At 34.2% G+C, this 17015-nt stretch overlaps 1 protein-coding gene across 6 annotated transcripts in view; it reads left to right on the top strand.

Moving 5' to 3' along the window:
* The window catches only part of FBXW7 (F-box and WD repeat domain containing 7), a 232790-nt gene that overhangs the window by 198771 nt on the left and 17004 nt on the right, over positions 1 to 17015 (top strand). For 5 of the 6 annotated variants that reach the window (XM_004758062.3, XM_045078322.1, XM_004758066.3 and 2 more), the window contains 3 exons: positions 3653 to 3735; positions 6745 to 6886; positions 16673 to 16807. In XM_004758062.3, coding sequence (XP_004758119.1) covers positions 3653 to 3735; positions 6745 to 6886; positions 16673 to 16807 — 360 coding nt within the window. Of the gene's footprint in view, positions 1 to 768; positions 1218 to 3652; positions 3736 to 6744; positions 6887 to 16672; positions 16808 to 17015 lie in introns of those variants that run through there. The other variant, XM_004758068.3, reaches the window with a different exon arrangement.

Raw genomic sequence — 17015 nt, forward strand, 5'->3', positions numbered from 1 at the left:
AGGATAGCAATCTACCTTCCTCTCAAAATAATTTTGGAGGTAGAAGTCCAGTGCTGCTTGTTTACTCAAGATTTAATTCACAAATAAGGTTAAGACTCTCCAATGAGCCCAGTTTTTGCTTCTTTGGAGAAATGGAACCTTTTGGCCAAACTTTATACACTTAATACCAACCTGATAGTCCTAAAAATAAATTGTCATGATTACTAAGAATTGATGAAGTGTGTGGTAATTTTGATATGTTTTTAAATGAGTGAAATGGAAAAACATAGGGAATATTTTCATTAAATGTTAATATAAGAAATACGCAAGTTGAAATATAACTTATTACATAATTTCTGCAAATGTTGTGTGCTCCAAACTGGTCTACTTTATTGTAAATCCCCGCAAAGACTATTTAATTTTTCCCTTTGGGATTGCTCATTTTCTATCATCTAAGCTACTTGAAAAATGTGATCAGTCTGTGCCAGGACTGCAATAGGATAACAGTTAGTGGAAATAGCCTGCTTTGCTTCTGTTGGGAAGACTGTATGGAAAATATATTCCATTTTCAGAATGTTTCTGAAAGCACTTATTTGTAGAAAGAAGGCTTGCCATTTAAAACTCTGCCGAAATGCAGGTTTTCCAAAATACAAAATAATCTCCTGAAAGTTCGCAAGGGGAAGGGGGTTGTTGTGTGGGGGCGGTCTCATTCGCTGCCCACATCCTCCCTCTGTTCAGTGCGTTGTGTGCTTACGGGTTCCCTGGAGCGGATCACCATATAATTGATGTGCAGTCTGCATTGCTGAATCCTGGACTGCACCATTCTGTGTTCAAGGGAAGATGTAATCTGATCCCTCTGCTGCTGAGGGAGGAATCTGTTCAGTCAAGGCTTTGACAGGGCATAGTCTCCTCCAATAATCTTCTCGGTTCTCTCTCATTATTCCCTCGAGTTCTTCTCAGTCAAGCTGCATGTATGTATGTGTGTCCCGAGAAGCTGTTTGATACTGAGCTGCATTTGCCTTTACTGTGGAGTTTTGTTGCCGGTTCTGCTCCCTAATCTTCCCTTTCTGACGTGCCTGAGCATGTCCACATTAGAATCTGTGACATACCTACCTGAAAAAGGTTTATATTGTCAGAGACTGCCAAGCAGCCGGACACACGGGGGCACAGAATCACTGAAGGGGAAAAATACAGAAAATATGGGTTTCTACGGCACACTAAAAATGATTTTTTACAAAGTAAGTAATCTGTTTTCTTTCTGTGTTGTGTGATTGTGTGTGTGTGTGCCTGCCTGAGAAGGAAAATCTGTATCATCAGAGATGGCTGCAGTATCCTCTAATTTTGGTGGGTGGCTGGATGGCTGGTATTCTGTTTTATAACGTGAATGTAAGCAAATAATGCAAAGACAACGTAAGCTGTAAACAGCTTTAAATTTAAAGTAAAATGAATATTTTATCTGGAAATTTTTCACTAAAAATATATTTAGACTTTGGAAATGTGGCTCCGTTAAATGCTGACCTGGAAATACTCTACCCTTAGTTAGCTTTTAGTGAATCTTCTGCCTTTAATTTTTCTATACCTTATATACATATATATTTCTTTTCTTTTTTCTTTAGCTGACTCTTTTAAAGTCTAGAATCACTAGAATATTTAGAACTTATATTTTAAAAGGTCGTATTTACTTTCTATGCCCCTTAAAAATTGCAGAATTAATTTTTGGTTCTAAAGTCAGGATTTTCAGTAAACAATATAATATTTAAGAGACTTCTGTAGTCCTACAGAAAGTCTTTATTTAGTAATATATTCTGAAGATAAAAAATCCTTTCTAAATGGTTCCCTTAATATGTCTTTTGGGCATTTTTATTCATTGAAGGGTTTCTAAGATGGAAATAAAGTTTGCTTTTGGTGGCAAATACCATTTGCACCAATGTGTATTTACAAGATACCCAGGGAAGTTCTGAAAGCCAGTATTACAACTTAATTAGAATGAATATCAAAGTTTCTCGTGTTAATTTTGAAAATAAGAATCTGTGGAAGTTATGGAAAAAACTAGATTTTTAAGGTGATCTGTACTGACTGACCTTCCTGATAGATACATTTGCGTGTATGTGTACGTGTCTATAATTTATATACATGGAAGCACGTGGCTATCTATATAATAAAGCTTATATATTTATTTTTCCTTTTTACTAAAACCATTTGGAGAAAGAAAATAATTGTTTTTGAGAGAAATCACTTTAAAACAATGTAATGAGTACAGAAACTTCCGAAGGGTTGAAGTAAGACCAATTCCATTTCTTTCCAGTAGGTATTTCTTGAACTAAGGTAAAAATTGTGGATGAGCTTGTTGTACCCTTACTGTAGCCCCTGATACCATAAGATGGTCCCTGTATTTTGGAAGACTTTTTCATGATGATAAAAACATAGTCTTTATTATCCAGAGTATGGTTCAAAAATTTTTTGAGTCTCGTTGGTAATTTTTAGTATTTATAATGTAGCATGCTGTGTTATGATGTTCCCAGGTGAGGCAGTAGGTAAGAAAAGAAGTCTGCTGCAGAGCAAGGGTTTTCACCTTATTATTAAAAAATGAGGATAGCTGTCTATCATGCATTGGGTCTCCCCCCCCCCATAATTTTCAGTGGTACAGTAATTAATTAGAGGACACAAATCTTGAGGGGGTTGTTGAAGTAGAAAAAGTTGAATCTTAACCGATCTTATTTTCTAGTTTTATAACAGATCTATAGTTAGATGACCTCAGTTAACGGATGGTGAAATATAAAAAATAAATATTTCAATTTTGATGTTGACAAAATGTAATTCTGAATGTATTTACAGTATTACACATACATAGCATAATACTTAAAAGCTGTAGATGTTGGATATACCTTACGAAGATATTTAACTCATTCTTTTAAAATCTTCTTGTTGCTTTTCAAGTTAGAATATTTTGTCCTGAGTGAGCATCTGTCAGTGAAGTTATATTCTCTGTAAATATCAATTGATGGCTTTTTTCCCACCTTTATTATACCAACTCCACACTTCTCTCCTGTTGTAGATTTACTTTTTTACTCCCCTCATTACCCATATTCATTGCTTTTGCCTTATATACTTACTTTTCAAGATCGTTTTATTTACATCGTTCACTTTACACTTTTGTAATAACCTGTGTGTTTTAAATTCAATTACTGTTACTTCCATTCAGGTTTTGAAATTTTGAATTTTGTTGTCCCTTTTGTCTTGAAAATATGTTTTTAAAGGAAAATGATGATCAATAAGAGAGACATGGTAAATATGGTTCTGTAATATGTGTATTAACATGACATTTTCCCCCATGTTGTTTCTTAAACTGGAAAATGTGAAAGGCATATCACTCTCAAGGAATATGTATGATGAATATCAATTTTTAAATCAGCATATGCTATTCTTCTGGATAAAATATTGGAGAGGGGGAAATTCACCTTTCTAATCTTTAAAGAGTAAAACAAAGTAGAACTAGTAGAAGAAACCATGAAGTATTTATTTTCTACATACATTAACTATGCCTAAATAATGAAAATTTAGGCATATGAAAATTTAAGAATTTTTTTCACTATTGCCAGTGCAAATGTTAAGATTTGATAGTTGGGACAGGTGATTTTTTTCTTAAATCTGTCTCATTTGCTTTACCTTATAGATGAAAAGAAAATTAGACCATGGTTCTGAGGTCCGCTCTTTTTCTTTGGGAAAGAAACCATGCAAAGTCTCAGAATATACAAGGTAATATTAAGTATAATAATTGATTCTCTCATTATTTTTGTTTCTTTAAAGAGGTGATGATTCCAAAAACATTTCTTTCAGTTTATTCTCAAAGAATTATAATGTCACTAGTACTGTTGACTCAACACATTTTGAGATCACTAAAATTCGAGAAATACATAATTTTAAGTAAGAAGAATGACTATCACTATAGCCTGTGTTTTTTTACTAATACTTTGAAATAAGACACAAGCGGAATTTCTGTTATGAACAAAATTTTTAAATCACAAATTTTAAGGAATTCTGAAAAGTAAATTCTAAAATGTGAATATGAGCAAATATATCTTGTTACTATAGCAACAGCTATTCTAGGATAGATATTTATATATGCAAAGTTGAAGTTACATTTATTAGCAGGGAAATAAACCTCACAGTTACTAAATAAATCTTACTGTGTTAGAAATCCCCTTTTATTTGCTTGGTAGATCTTATGTTTTTAACACATACATTTCCACAACAGTAAAATAGTTTCCATAACAACTACATACAACTGTAGTCTTGTTTTGTGCACCTTCCATCATTTTTGGATTTTGCATCAATATAAAACTTTACCCTCTCTCATGCTAATTAGGCTAACTTAAGCACAATATCTATTACCCAGCCAATTAAAAATGGCTTTGGATGTCATTCAGAATGTGGTATTTTAAAATTTAAATGACAAAAGTATCTTCAGAGCTTTTTTTGCTTTTCTTTGGATAATTGTCACTTCAAATTACTTAATAAAAGTTAGAGCTAGAAGCAATAAGAACTTCGTGATGGTGACATTTTTTCCCCTAAATATTTTGGTTTAAAGTTATGCTTATTATTATATAAGATGCAAAAATTAACACTCCTCAGACTTAAGTTTCTGTGATTGGGCATTGTTAGAGATTGCATCTCTTTTTTTCCCCAAAGAGTTTATATTTTTATTTCATTCAATTGTAGACAGATTTTTTTCAAATGCTCTTCTGTGAAATGTAGAAATCATAATAATTAGTTTTATATACAAAAAATGCAGACATGATACAAAGAAAAAAATAAAACTATCTCCTGTTTATTCAAGAAATGCTTTCTGTGTGATTTCCCCATGTTGGCTTGTCCCGTCCCCCTCTCTCTTACTTGCCCTTTGCCTTTTGACAGTTTCATTGTGTTTGGGCACCTCCACCAGAGGGTGTGGAGTGATAAGAGAGACAAGTGAAACTCTTCACTTCATTTTTGCTTTTTTCTTCTAGTCTTGATAAGTATTTCTTAGATGAGAAAGTTGAGTTTAATGTTAAAAATGTGCTATTTTTAATGTGTAGATTCCAGTCAGCCGTATCATTTTGGCCTTTTATTAATATGGCTGATACCGGGACAAAGGTATTAAAATTTTCAGTTGTTTTTAAGGCCACTTGTAAATAAATACTGAATTTTTACTAGAGAACACATTTTAATAAAATTTTGCCTTTAGTTGCTTATTTTGTATATTGAGAAAGCACCTAAAAAGGTGCAAGTTCTGTTTTCAGCCTTTTAACACTTTTAACATAATCCTATCAAAGCAAACCAAATAGCATATTGGTTTCGATGTCTTTTTGGAGACTTTGTCAGTGTATGTTTGGTGTTTTTAAATTTTTTTTGACAGATTTTCTAATAATAAGAATGAAACTGATTTTCCATCTACTTTATTAGAAAATTTAAGTTATGATCACATTGTGTTTCATTTTGGAGATGAAAATGAGCTTACCTTTGAAATTTGATAGACAGGAAGATAGATTTAATTGTTGTATTTTAGAGATTATCATAGATGGATAATGTTAAAAAATTTAAATGTGGAAAGATCTGTAGATTTTTCTGTAAAATCTGATTACTAAGATAGATTTTTTTTAACAAAATAATGAGATATGTTGGATAGTAAAGAATTGGGGAGTTGTTTCATTAGTAACTTATCAGGGCCAAATTCTGAGCTATTAGGATACAATTTGTATGTTCTTTGGATTTAAAACACTTTATTATCATAGCTCATATTGAAGATTATTTTACAAATGTAATTATGAATCTTCCTACACTTTTTTCCAAATGTTTCTAAAATAGAGATACTCCGTATTTACCTGAAGATTAAATGATTTAAATATTATTGAAATTAGAAAGTAAAGCTTAAGATATTAATAACTTGGTTATAACTATATTTGTTCTGCTATTAGTCATTTTTAGGAAAGTTGGACAGATTTAGAGATAGATCATCTAGTCTTAACTCTTTCATTTTACTAGTGGCAGAATTCAATTTCAGGGTTTTTTTTCTTTAATGTCTCAGAGTTTAAATTATTAAAGTATTTAGATCATCTCATTTTATTTATTTTTACATATAACATAGTAAGTTTTCAATATTTAACTGTTTTGAGTAAATCTATGTCTAATCAAGGCTTGTTCCTGTCAAATGTCATCTAGGCTAAGCTTTATGAACAACAGTGGGAAGTTGGAGAGAAATAAATATTATAAATAATTTAGAACATATCTAGTGAAATGTCCAAAGTATTTGAGTATACTGCTTCTATGTATGAATTTTTAAAAACATTAATAAGCTTTATAGGTCTTTTTATTAGGAAAACTTAAACTTTCCTTTAATTAAGTCACTAAGGAGTGGTCATAAGAGAGGTGGGAACTGTATCTTCTAAGGATACATTATTATTTATATGTATTTTATGTATTTATATGTATCAACAAGTTGCAGTTTTGCCATAGAGATTCTGTCATTTGGTTGGGATAATAACAGGTGGCTACGTAGGAGGCAGGAAACCTACTCTAAGAATAGCAGACTAGATTTTGTATATTCTTGCTCTCTGGGAATAAGCAAATAAAAGTAATGATTTTATTGATGTTCGAAATATGCCAGATCATATTCTTATTAAATTAAAGCCCATTATTGTTAATAAATGCCTATCTTTGTTTCCTCTCTTGTGGGTTTTTTTTTTCTTTCTTTCTTTTTCTTTCTTTTTTTTTTTTTTTTTTTTGTAGTACCACTGGACTTGTACCATGTTCAGCAACACCAACAACTTTTGGAGACCTGAGAGCAGCCAATGGCCAAGGGCAACAACGACGCCGAATTACATCTGTCCAACCACCTACAGGCCTCCAGGAATGGCTGAAAATGTTTCAGGTGACATGTCTAAACACAGTACTTTAAATGCTTCACTTAATTGCTGCAAAAAATAAGGGATTTATTCATCAGCCATGAAAAGGAACTGTTACATGCTACACTATGGATGAACCTTGAAAGCATTATGTTAAGTGAAAGAAGCCAGACACGAAAGGCCACATATTGCATTATTATATTTACATGAAATATCCAGAACAGGCAAATCCATAAAGACAGAACATAGACTAGTAGTTGCAATGAGATCGGTGAGGGGATATTGGGACTTACTGCTATTAAGTACAGGATCTCTTTTGGGGGTGATGGAACTATTCTGGAGTCATTAGTGATGATGGTTGCCCAGCAAGATAGGTGTGCGCTGGAAATCATTTAAGTGTACATTTTAAATGGTGAGTTTTATGTTATGTGAAGTGTTTGTCAATAAAAAATGCTATTGAAAATAAGGGAGCTCATTTTAATTTTTAAGTTTATCAACTGAGAGAATCCAGTGCTTGTTTTATATTAGTGTGCATTTGCATTTTTTACTGCTTTTTAGATAATAAGACTTTCCTTCCTTTTCTCCTTTATGTTTGGGTTTCTGGGGTTGCTGAATGTACTTGTTTTCTAAAATTTATTGCTTGGGGGTTGCCCAAGTGGCTCAGTTCGTTAAGCAGCCAATCCTTGGTTTCCGCTCAGCTCATGATCTCAGGGCCTGGGATTGGGCACCTTGTCAGTCTCCATGCTCAGCAGGGAGTCTGCTTGAGGATTCTGTCTCCTTCTCCCTTGGCCCCTCCCATCACTCATGTGTGCACAGACACACTTTCTCAAATAAATAAATGTTTTTAAAAATAAATAAAATGTAGTGCTTGGAAATTAGACTTTTAGGAGTAATGTAGGAACTCTGCTAATTAGTAGTCACAGGTGGTGACTTACCCATCACTGTTACCCTAGTAGTGTTCAAGAGTTGATACAGCTTCTTTTCATCTGTGCCATGCTTGTGTGTGGCTTATTGTGTTAAACTTCTGATTACTGTATTTTACTGGCATATAAAGTCTATGAAAGTTTACCGCGAAGATTGGTTACAACCAAACCTCTGTTAGGAATTTTAGAACTCATGATAGTGATAGTAAATTAATTTGTTTCTTCTTCCAATGAGATAATGCATATAAATCAAGTATTTAGCAAAATTGTTGACCTAGATTAAGCATTTGCTTATTCTTTGTAAATACTAAATAATATAAATTATGTAAAGTGAAGCTATCTCTGATATTAGATGGCACTAATGTAAAAATGAGTATATTTTCTTACCTCCAGCTGCTTGATTGGTGGTATTTTATGAATGTATAAGGGAATAAAAATGCATAAGGGAAAAAGAAGATACTTTATTTGGTATTTCAGATTTTTAAGGTGTCCATTGTGTAAATCCTTATATATTAAATTCCTGGGCAAAAACTAAATAAATGTCCTAATCTTTTTCTTCTATAGCTAGAAAACTCACTTGAATCAATGTTGCTTTTAAATGGGTTTTTAAAATTGTTTTCTGCCCTTCAGGTGATTTCAGAGAAACTAAGGTAACCTTTTTTTTCAGTTGGTAACTGAAAGGTTAGAGCAGTGGTTCTCAACAGGGGGCAGATTTTTCCCTCTGTGGAAACATTTCTGGTTATTACAACTGATGGGGTGGAGGGCAGGACACTGCCGGCATCTAGTGGGTAGGGGCAATGTAAAGGACAGTCTCTTGTAGCAAACTGTTCTTGGGCCCAAAATGTCACCAGTGTGAGACTGAGAATCTGTGGGTTAGAGGAATGAAAGTTTGTGTATTATTCTTATTGTGATGTTATGAACAACTAAAATTACAAAGAATTTTTTTTTCTGTTTTCATAGTTACAAAATGACTAAACTTACCTTTCCCCAAGGATAATTCCCTCTCCTCCTCCTAGTTCCTTTGCCTTAGGTTCCTGATTTTTAAAAACTTTTAATTAATTTTTTTCTATGCATGCACTCAATTTAAAGTTTTGTTTGTTTGTTTGTTTGTTTTTACCATATCCTTTTGATACGAAATTTATCCATCAGTAAGAGGTTAAAATAGGACTCAGACATTCACACTTTTAAAGAAATACTTTAAAGATTTTTATCATCTTTGATTAAGCCAAGGAGATGGAAATGTAGATGTGTGTTGTCATGCTTGCACATGCATACAGTGAGAGCAGCACAGCACTTGAGAGTAATGCAGAAGCTGATTTCATAGCATTTTTTAAAGACTTTATTTAGAGCATGCGCAGGAGAGGGGCAGAGGGAGAGTCAAAGTCAGGCCCCTTGCTGAGCAGGGAACCTAGACTCAGACTCAAGGCTTGATTCCAGGACCCTTTGTGCTTTATTTTGCAGTGAGGATATTTTAGGAAGGTCTTTGTATAATGCTTGCCTATTTAGCTAGCTCATGCTTTTTCTTTCTTTTCTTTTTTTTCCCCCCAAAGATTTTATTTATTTATTTATTTATTTGAGAGCAAGAGAGAGCACAAGAAGTGGCAATGGCAGAGGGAGAAGAAGAAACAGGCTTTCCATCAAGCAGGGAGTCTGATGAAGGGCTTGACCCCAGGACCTTGGATCATGACCTGAGCTGAAAGCAGATGCTTAACCAACTGAGCCATTCAGGCACCCCTAACTCATACTTTTCTTGATGAAATGTCCACATGTTCCCATATACTCTGTGTCTCAAGTCTGAGAGACCATAGGTTTTTTAGAAACATTCTATCTTCAGAAATGTTTTTGTTTAAAAAAAATTATTTCTTAGAATTACTAAGATTCATTAAACTAAAGAATATTAGATTAGCTTTTGTTCTGTTTTAAAAACCCATTTGATTGCTTTTCATGTGACAAGTAGATGCAGTGAAGACAACTTGTTCTTAGCTAATAGGAATAATAGGTAGAATTATCCCTGCAGGTGTAGTACTATATGTATTTTTTCAGGTAAATATTCTGCAGCAAAGAAATCTACTAACAACAAAAGGCCAACTAGACAGGTATATCAGGACCTTAATCCTTTGAGTACTATATCCATCTGTGACCCAGGGCCTCATTGTTGGGCATTGCCCTTTATTTTCAGGGCTGGCACCAAAGGAACTAAAGTTGAATCACCTGCCTCAGAGCTTACAATGCTTTCATGCCTAACATGTAGAGAGATATAATTTCATAGTAAAGTGAGGGAGTCATGAGTTGACCTATGTGCTATGTTGAGGGATAATTAAACTGGCATGATTTCTACAGAAGTGCTGTGGGGGTATTTAATGAGGACTTTTCCATTGCATAACAAGCAAAATGGGAGCACTTGTCCCCTTACTGTTCTGCTATTGCTCCTAAGGCAGTGATACAGCATTGTTTTGGTCTAGCTCCATCTATTCTGACAAAGTACTCTGTACTCAATTTATAAATTGAATGAGAATAAATGATACGCCATTTTGGATAATGGGAAGTTGAAACAAAATACCGCTGCAATATAGAAGTGGAAATTCAAAACAAAACAAAAAAAACAGAAATTTTGTACTGTTGAAATATTTAGTAGGCATTGATTCTGCTTTTTTTGGCAGCCAGATTGATGTTCAGGTTGTTCATTTCAGGGCAGAGGATTAGTCATTTGTTTGCTTGTGCATTTGGGTGTTAATATATGGGTTTGTTACTTGAAAATTTTAGAGTAAGTAAAGGCACCAATAACATTAGCATTATCTTATGTTGAAATTTATATTTAGAGGTATCCTATTATGAGAAACACATATGACTTAGAAGAAAAAGATCTTAGTAAAAATTTTAGCTTTGCCTCCTAATACTAGGGAATTTTGTTGGTATTATATAACCACTCTTGCCTTATTTTAATCCTCCGTAAAACAGGTATTACACTAAAAAGTTGTCAAACAGGAGACAACATATAAATGTACTTAAAGCTACATTTGGAAGGATAGTGGAGATTCAATAAATATTAGTTTCCTCTCTTGATCAAGAAATAGACTTTGCAAGCCTTAGTTTTTCTGAGGTCTAAAAAGGGGCTTTTAGGGGCGCCTGGGTGGCTCAGTGGGTTAAGCCTCTACCTTCGGCTCAGGTCATGATCCCAGGGGCCTGGGATCAAGTCCCACATAGGGCTCTCTGCTCAGCAGGGAGCCTGCTTCTCCTCATCTCTCTCTCTGTCTGTCTCTCTACCTATTTGTGATCTCTCTCTCTGTCAAATAAATAAATAAAATCTTTTATAAAATAAAAAAAATAAAAAGGGGCTTTTAAAAACAGCTTCATACAAATGTTACTAGCTTAACATTATTAACATTATTTTAATCAAAACAAATTTGCATTGCATTAAAACTGTGAAAGTACTTTGAAAATACTTGCACCCAAAATATTTTTTAAATGATAAAGTAGAAAAAATACTCATGTGCTTTGAAATTAAAAGTAAAATAAAAATACTCTCTTGAAAGATTTAATTAAGTTTCATGTTAACGCTTAGAAATTGTACATATTCTCTAGCTTATTTTATTTTGGTCTTTTTTATTTGCTGGTCAACAAAATATTAAAACAGGATAATGCAAAAAAAATGAATTTAGTATTACTTTGCAATTGTATTTGAGGCAGTATGAGCAAGAAACCTTGTATGAGGAAGAGTTTTAAAAAGTCTTAAGAACTGAGTTCTTGACTATGTGAAATTCAGGCACAGTACTGCCCAAAGTCATAAAATGTTTGTGTGAATGGGTTATAGGGATAGTCCAAAGTAGTAACCACTACTGGTTTATTAATCACTTGCATCAGTACTGGATGAGTTGTTTATTTAAAACATAAAATGTCCTCAGCCCCACCTTGACTTCTGAATCAGATTCTCTAATGGCGAGTCATAGGACTCTGATCTTTAACACTCCCCAACCAGCATTTGGGGAGTGGCCAAAGCCTTGACCAAGCCCCTTATTAAACAGGTGGGGTCTCTGAGATTAATTAAGGGACTTTCATATGGTTGCATAGTGAATTTACTGGTGAAACCCAAGCTTCTGATTACAGTTCAGTGCTCCTTATATTCTTTGCTCCTACCTGTATTTTCTAATTATCTGAAATAAAATAGCACTTACATGGAGAATTTTCAAGTTTGCATTTGCAATTTTGTCCACAAAGCAAGCTTTGTTTCTCTTGATCCTCTTCGAATTTGGAATGTTTTTCCTATCCCCTTAAATATGTTCTCAGATAACTTTACTATGAAAAACCAAAGGTAGATGCTTTTATCCAGGACAACTGTTTTTTAGAACAGAAATAAAAACATTATCAGAATTACGCAGCACTTTTGCAGATAAAGAAACTAAGGCCCACAGAGGTTAAACTGTAATCTAATTAGTGGCAGTATGTTCTCCAGAAGTTGGGTTTTCTGAGCCCCAATTCAGTGCTCTTTCCACTATTCCTCATTAAAGGTTTGTGTGGGTTGTTGTTACTTGTTTTAATATAGTCATTAAATGCTAGGTTTTCAAGTTAATATATACTTTTTGCTGGTAAATCATGTATGTATACAGCATTTGGAACCAGTCTTGGAACCAGACTAAACAAGTAAGTTCTAGTAATACTGTCAAATATAAATACTAGAAATACTTTCTGGAGAGAATTTTGAGATTGTGGTGGTGTGGTATTTCCTGATTCTTTGGGGATTCATTTATTTATTCAGCAAATCATTACTGAGCTGCTGTCAGGTGCTAGGTTCTACTTTGGATTTGGGACATAGTAGTAAATAAGACAGACCCAAACCCTGAACTTATAGTCAGAAGGGGAGTGGAATGGGGAGGGGAGTGTTGGAACTGGTTTGCAATTTTAGAAAGGTTGTCTAGAACAGGTCTCAGAAGGAAGGAAGGAAGCAAGCCATGTGGATATCAAGGGCAAGAATGTTGCAGGAGTAGCACGTGAAAAGGCTCTGAAGCAGAGAATGCTTGTTGTGTTTATGGCTAAAGGGAGGAAACAAGAGGGGTAGGAGTAGGAAATTAGAACCTTGTATAGGCCAACCTAAAGATTTTGGTTTTTGCTTTGAAGTGGGAAGCCACTAGAGGGTTTTAAGTAGAATATCACTGTTTTGTGGAGAACAGAATGAGGAGGGCAAAGGTGGGAAGCTGAGAGATTGAGTAAGAGGTTATAGGAATAATCCAGGTGAGAAATAAAAGAAACTAGATGAATGTAGTTAATGGTCAGATTCTGATATATTTTGAAGTTTAAGACTTTTAAATTGTTAAATAAAATCTTAAAAAAAAAAAAAAAAAGACTTAAATTTGTTGATAGACCAGTACCATCTAACAGTGGTGAGAATGGGAGAGTCAGGGATGACTCCAGTGATTTTGGCCTGAGCAACTAATAGAATGGAGTTACACTTTACTGAAATAGGAAGGATTGTGGATGTACATATTTGAAGAGAAGGATCGTGGAAATGCTGTTTCTATTACATATCTTAGAATACATATCGAGTAAGCAATTTTATGTAGTGGTCTGGAGTTAAGGAAGAAATCTAGGCTAGAGAGAGCAAAGTATCTGTATGGCTCATACCCTTGTTTGAACCATCCAAGAGATGTGATTTTAATGAGCAATGAGACTGTTGAATATGTGTGCTTGTGGAAACAGTCTCATTTACCATCTAGTTTACAGCCTATGTTGCTAATCCTTGTCTGTGATGTACTTTTCAATAAAATGTCACAAAGTACTCTCTGCTGAATGTGTATATAATTTAAATCAAGGTATGCTTTTTATTTGACTTGTTAAACCCCAACTAGTGTTTATTTTTATTTTTTAAAGTTTTTTTTTCTTTTTTTTTTTTAATTTACTTGACAGGTAGAGAACACAAGTAGGCAGAGCAGCCGGCCTAGGGAGAGGGAGAAGCAGGCTCTCTGCTGAGCAGGGAGCCCCATGCGGTGCTTTGATCCCAGGACCCTGGGATCATGACCTGAGCTGAAGGCAACCTCTTAACCGACTGAGTCACTCATGTGCCCCCAAATAGTGTTTAAAACAAAAACGTTGGGGTACCTGGATGGCTTAGTTAATTAAGTATCTGCCTTCAGCTCAGGTTGGGATTTCAGGGTTCTAGAATCAAGCCCCACATCAAGCTCCCTGATCAGCGGGGAGCCTGTTTATCCTTCTCCCCCAGTGACTTACCTGCTTGTTGCGTGCTCTCTCGCTCTCTCTCTCTCTCTCTCAAATAAATAAATAAAATCTTTAAAAAAATCATTTATGCAGGCACAGTTTTTGTCATGGACTTTTCCTTAAGTATATAGAAATTTCTGACACAGTTTTTAATGTTTAAGGTAGGAATAAGCTATTTGTCTTCTGTTCTGTCTTTTTTCATTCTACACCCTATCTCCTAAAATCCTTGATGAAAGACGCACTTATATATCATATATTGATAATGTTTTTCTATTCCTTTTTTTCTTAAGAAAACAGTAACAATACATTAATTGAAAAAAGGAAACATCAAATATGTATATTACCTTAAAGTAGAAATATTCATAGTAGATATTAATGTTATTAATCTATGTAAAGTATATAGAGTAGTAATATGTCGAAAGATTTTCACTTTTCACTGTAAAAGATTACCTATGATATCCTTATTTTCATATCAAAATTTAACCATAAACACTTCCAAAAACTATTTCTAGGACAGGCATTCATATTTGCAAAGGGGTTTAAAAAGTTTGCAATAAGGGGCTTCTGGATGGCTGAGTCAGTTAAGCATATGCCTTCAGCTCAGGTCATGATCCCAGAGTCCCCGGATCAAGTCTCCCATATCAGGCTCCCTGCTCAGCTGGAAGTCAGCTTCTCCTTCTGACCACCCCGCTCCTGCTTTTTCTCTCTCTTGCTCTGTCTCAAATAAGTAAATGAAATCTTTAAAAAATGATTATGCTACAGAGTTACTTAAAGCTGCATTTTAATCTAGTTAGCATAAGTTGTCCATCACCCACATTGGCATGTCCGTATAGTAGTGTCCATGAATCCTTATATAGATGCAGAGGCACAACATGTTATAAAAGCCCACCTTCAGTCCTGAGAGGAATGTAAATCAGTAAATCAGAGTTTATAGTATTAATCCTAAATGATCAGAGATGAGTGGAGATTGATCAGTGTAAGTTTTATCAAAGAGATAAATTTTGAACCAGGATTTGAAGCTGTGTGAGGAAAACTGAACAAGACCATCAAACTTTAACTGCTTTTAATGGGTCATGTGTATGCAGATACATGCATATGAGTATCTGTGTGTCAGTCCTCACCCTAACTAAAAAGGGTGAATGTTCTAGGTGCATGTATATGTAGAAATGAAAGAATATGATTTTTTAGAGCCTGGGTTTCCTTATATTTGGGGGTAAAATGCGAATGTTTCCCAGGGTTTTTTAATTAAATAAGGTAATATTTGTGGTAAGTACTATGGGAGGAATACGGCTGAAATGTTTGATAGTATTAACATAATCTACACTTTATGATAGGAAAGAAGAAATGAAATTCATTGTAGATATTAAGGGGGTAAAACATTTTTTACATACTTTAAAAAGTATTCTAAATAAGGCTTCTCGTCTCCTCAGTATATCTCAGTTTTCAGTTGTTACCTGTTTCACATGTTATAAGATCCAGGTGCCTAATTTGAGCAAGAAATGGAATGTTAAAATCCAGATCCTTCTAGCTCCAAACCCCATCTATTCTCTCTTCACCTGCTTCCAAAATGGGCATAATAATTCACAAATGTACCTAAATCATCCTACTCAAGGATGTTCCTTCACTTAAATATCACAAGGCTATATAAATGTTTTATGTGGGGGCGCCTGGGTGGCTCAGTCAGTTAAGCATCTGCCTTCAGCTCAGGTCATGATTCCAGGGTCCTGGGATTGAGCCCCACATTGGTCTCCCTGCTGAGCAGGGAGTCTGCTTCTCCCTCTGCCTGCCGCTCCCCCTGCTTGTGCGTACTCTCTCTCTCTTTCTGGCAAATAAATAAAACTTTTAAAGAAGAATAAAGTAAATGTTTTACATGATTATTGTGTGGGGGGAATTCTAACATTTTAAATTTTTCACATAGCTTTTTAATTTTTCCTCTTAAGAATCATGGCTCTTCTGTGCAGATGATCCTCACTGGCAAAAAAAAAAAAAAGATGTTTTAAATATTCCTAGTCTAGTTTAAAGTAGCTCATATTTTTAAAAGTATTATGATGTGTTTTTGTTTTTCCATAATGTAGTGCTTTGTTTCTGATCCTTTTGTTCATACTCTAATTTTATTACTAAGTTACTGTTTTATATTTTTGCTACTTTTTATCTGAAATTATTTTCACATAATAAATCAAAGCTCTTTTATTTTGTGGAAGGCACTTGTCAGATATGCATATATCCAGTTATTAATTTTTCTCTAAATGATGCTGCCAGTTTCTTAACTCTCAGATGAGTGCCTTATTAACACCATCAAAAATTTTATGGTGCCCACTAGAAAGAATACAGAGAAAGGAAGATCATCTTTCAAAATACCCTATTTACTCAGTAGCCAAATTGATGTTTCCAGATAAAACTTTGATTTCTCAGCCAATATCTTGATGGTACATGAACATATAATATTTGTAATAAATAATGTAGTGCAAAAATATTTGTCAAAACCATGGCTTTTTTAAATTAAAAAAATAAAGGTAGCTAGTAAATTTGATGAGACATTGATTATCACATCAATGACCTATGGAGAAAATTTCGCTATAAGTAGCCACCTTTTATGTTATTTGTAAATGTGGTTTTCCTTTATGAGCTTGTAATTTGAGATATCTATTCAAATAATAAAAATCTCTGCTTCCCTTTTCATAGAGCTGGAGTGGACCAGAGAAATTGCTTGCTTTAGATGAGCTTATTGATAGTTGTGAACCAACCCAAGTAAAACATATGATGCAAGTGATAGAACCCCAGTTTCAACGAGACTTCATTTCCTTGCTTCCTAAAGAGGTAAGGGTTATCAATTATGTTCTTCATTGGGTGCTATTTGAAAATATAGCTCAATAACAACCATCTTTAAACATGGTCATGCTAATTATGGTATTCAGTATTGTCGGTTTAACACTCTTAATTAGTGTTAAAGAGAGTTGTAAATGATAAGCTGCCATGACTTAATAATATCATTTTCAGATCAAGTATATTTATGGACTTATTAGGT

This window comes from Mustela putorius, unplaced genomic scaffold (assembly GCF_011764305.1).
Source record: "Mustela putorius furo isolate JIRA1106 unplaced genomic scaffold, ASM1176430v1.1 tig00000242_pilon_pilon_pilon, whole genome shotgun sequence".
NCBI lineage: Eukaryota > Metazoa > Chordata > Mammalia > Carnivora > Mustelidae > Mustela > Mustela putorius.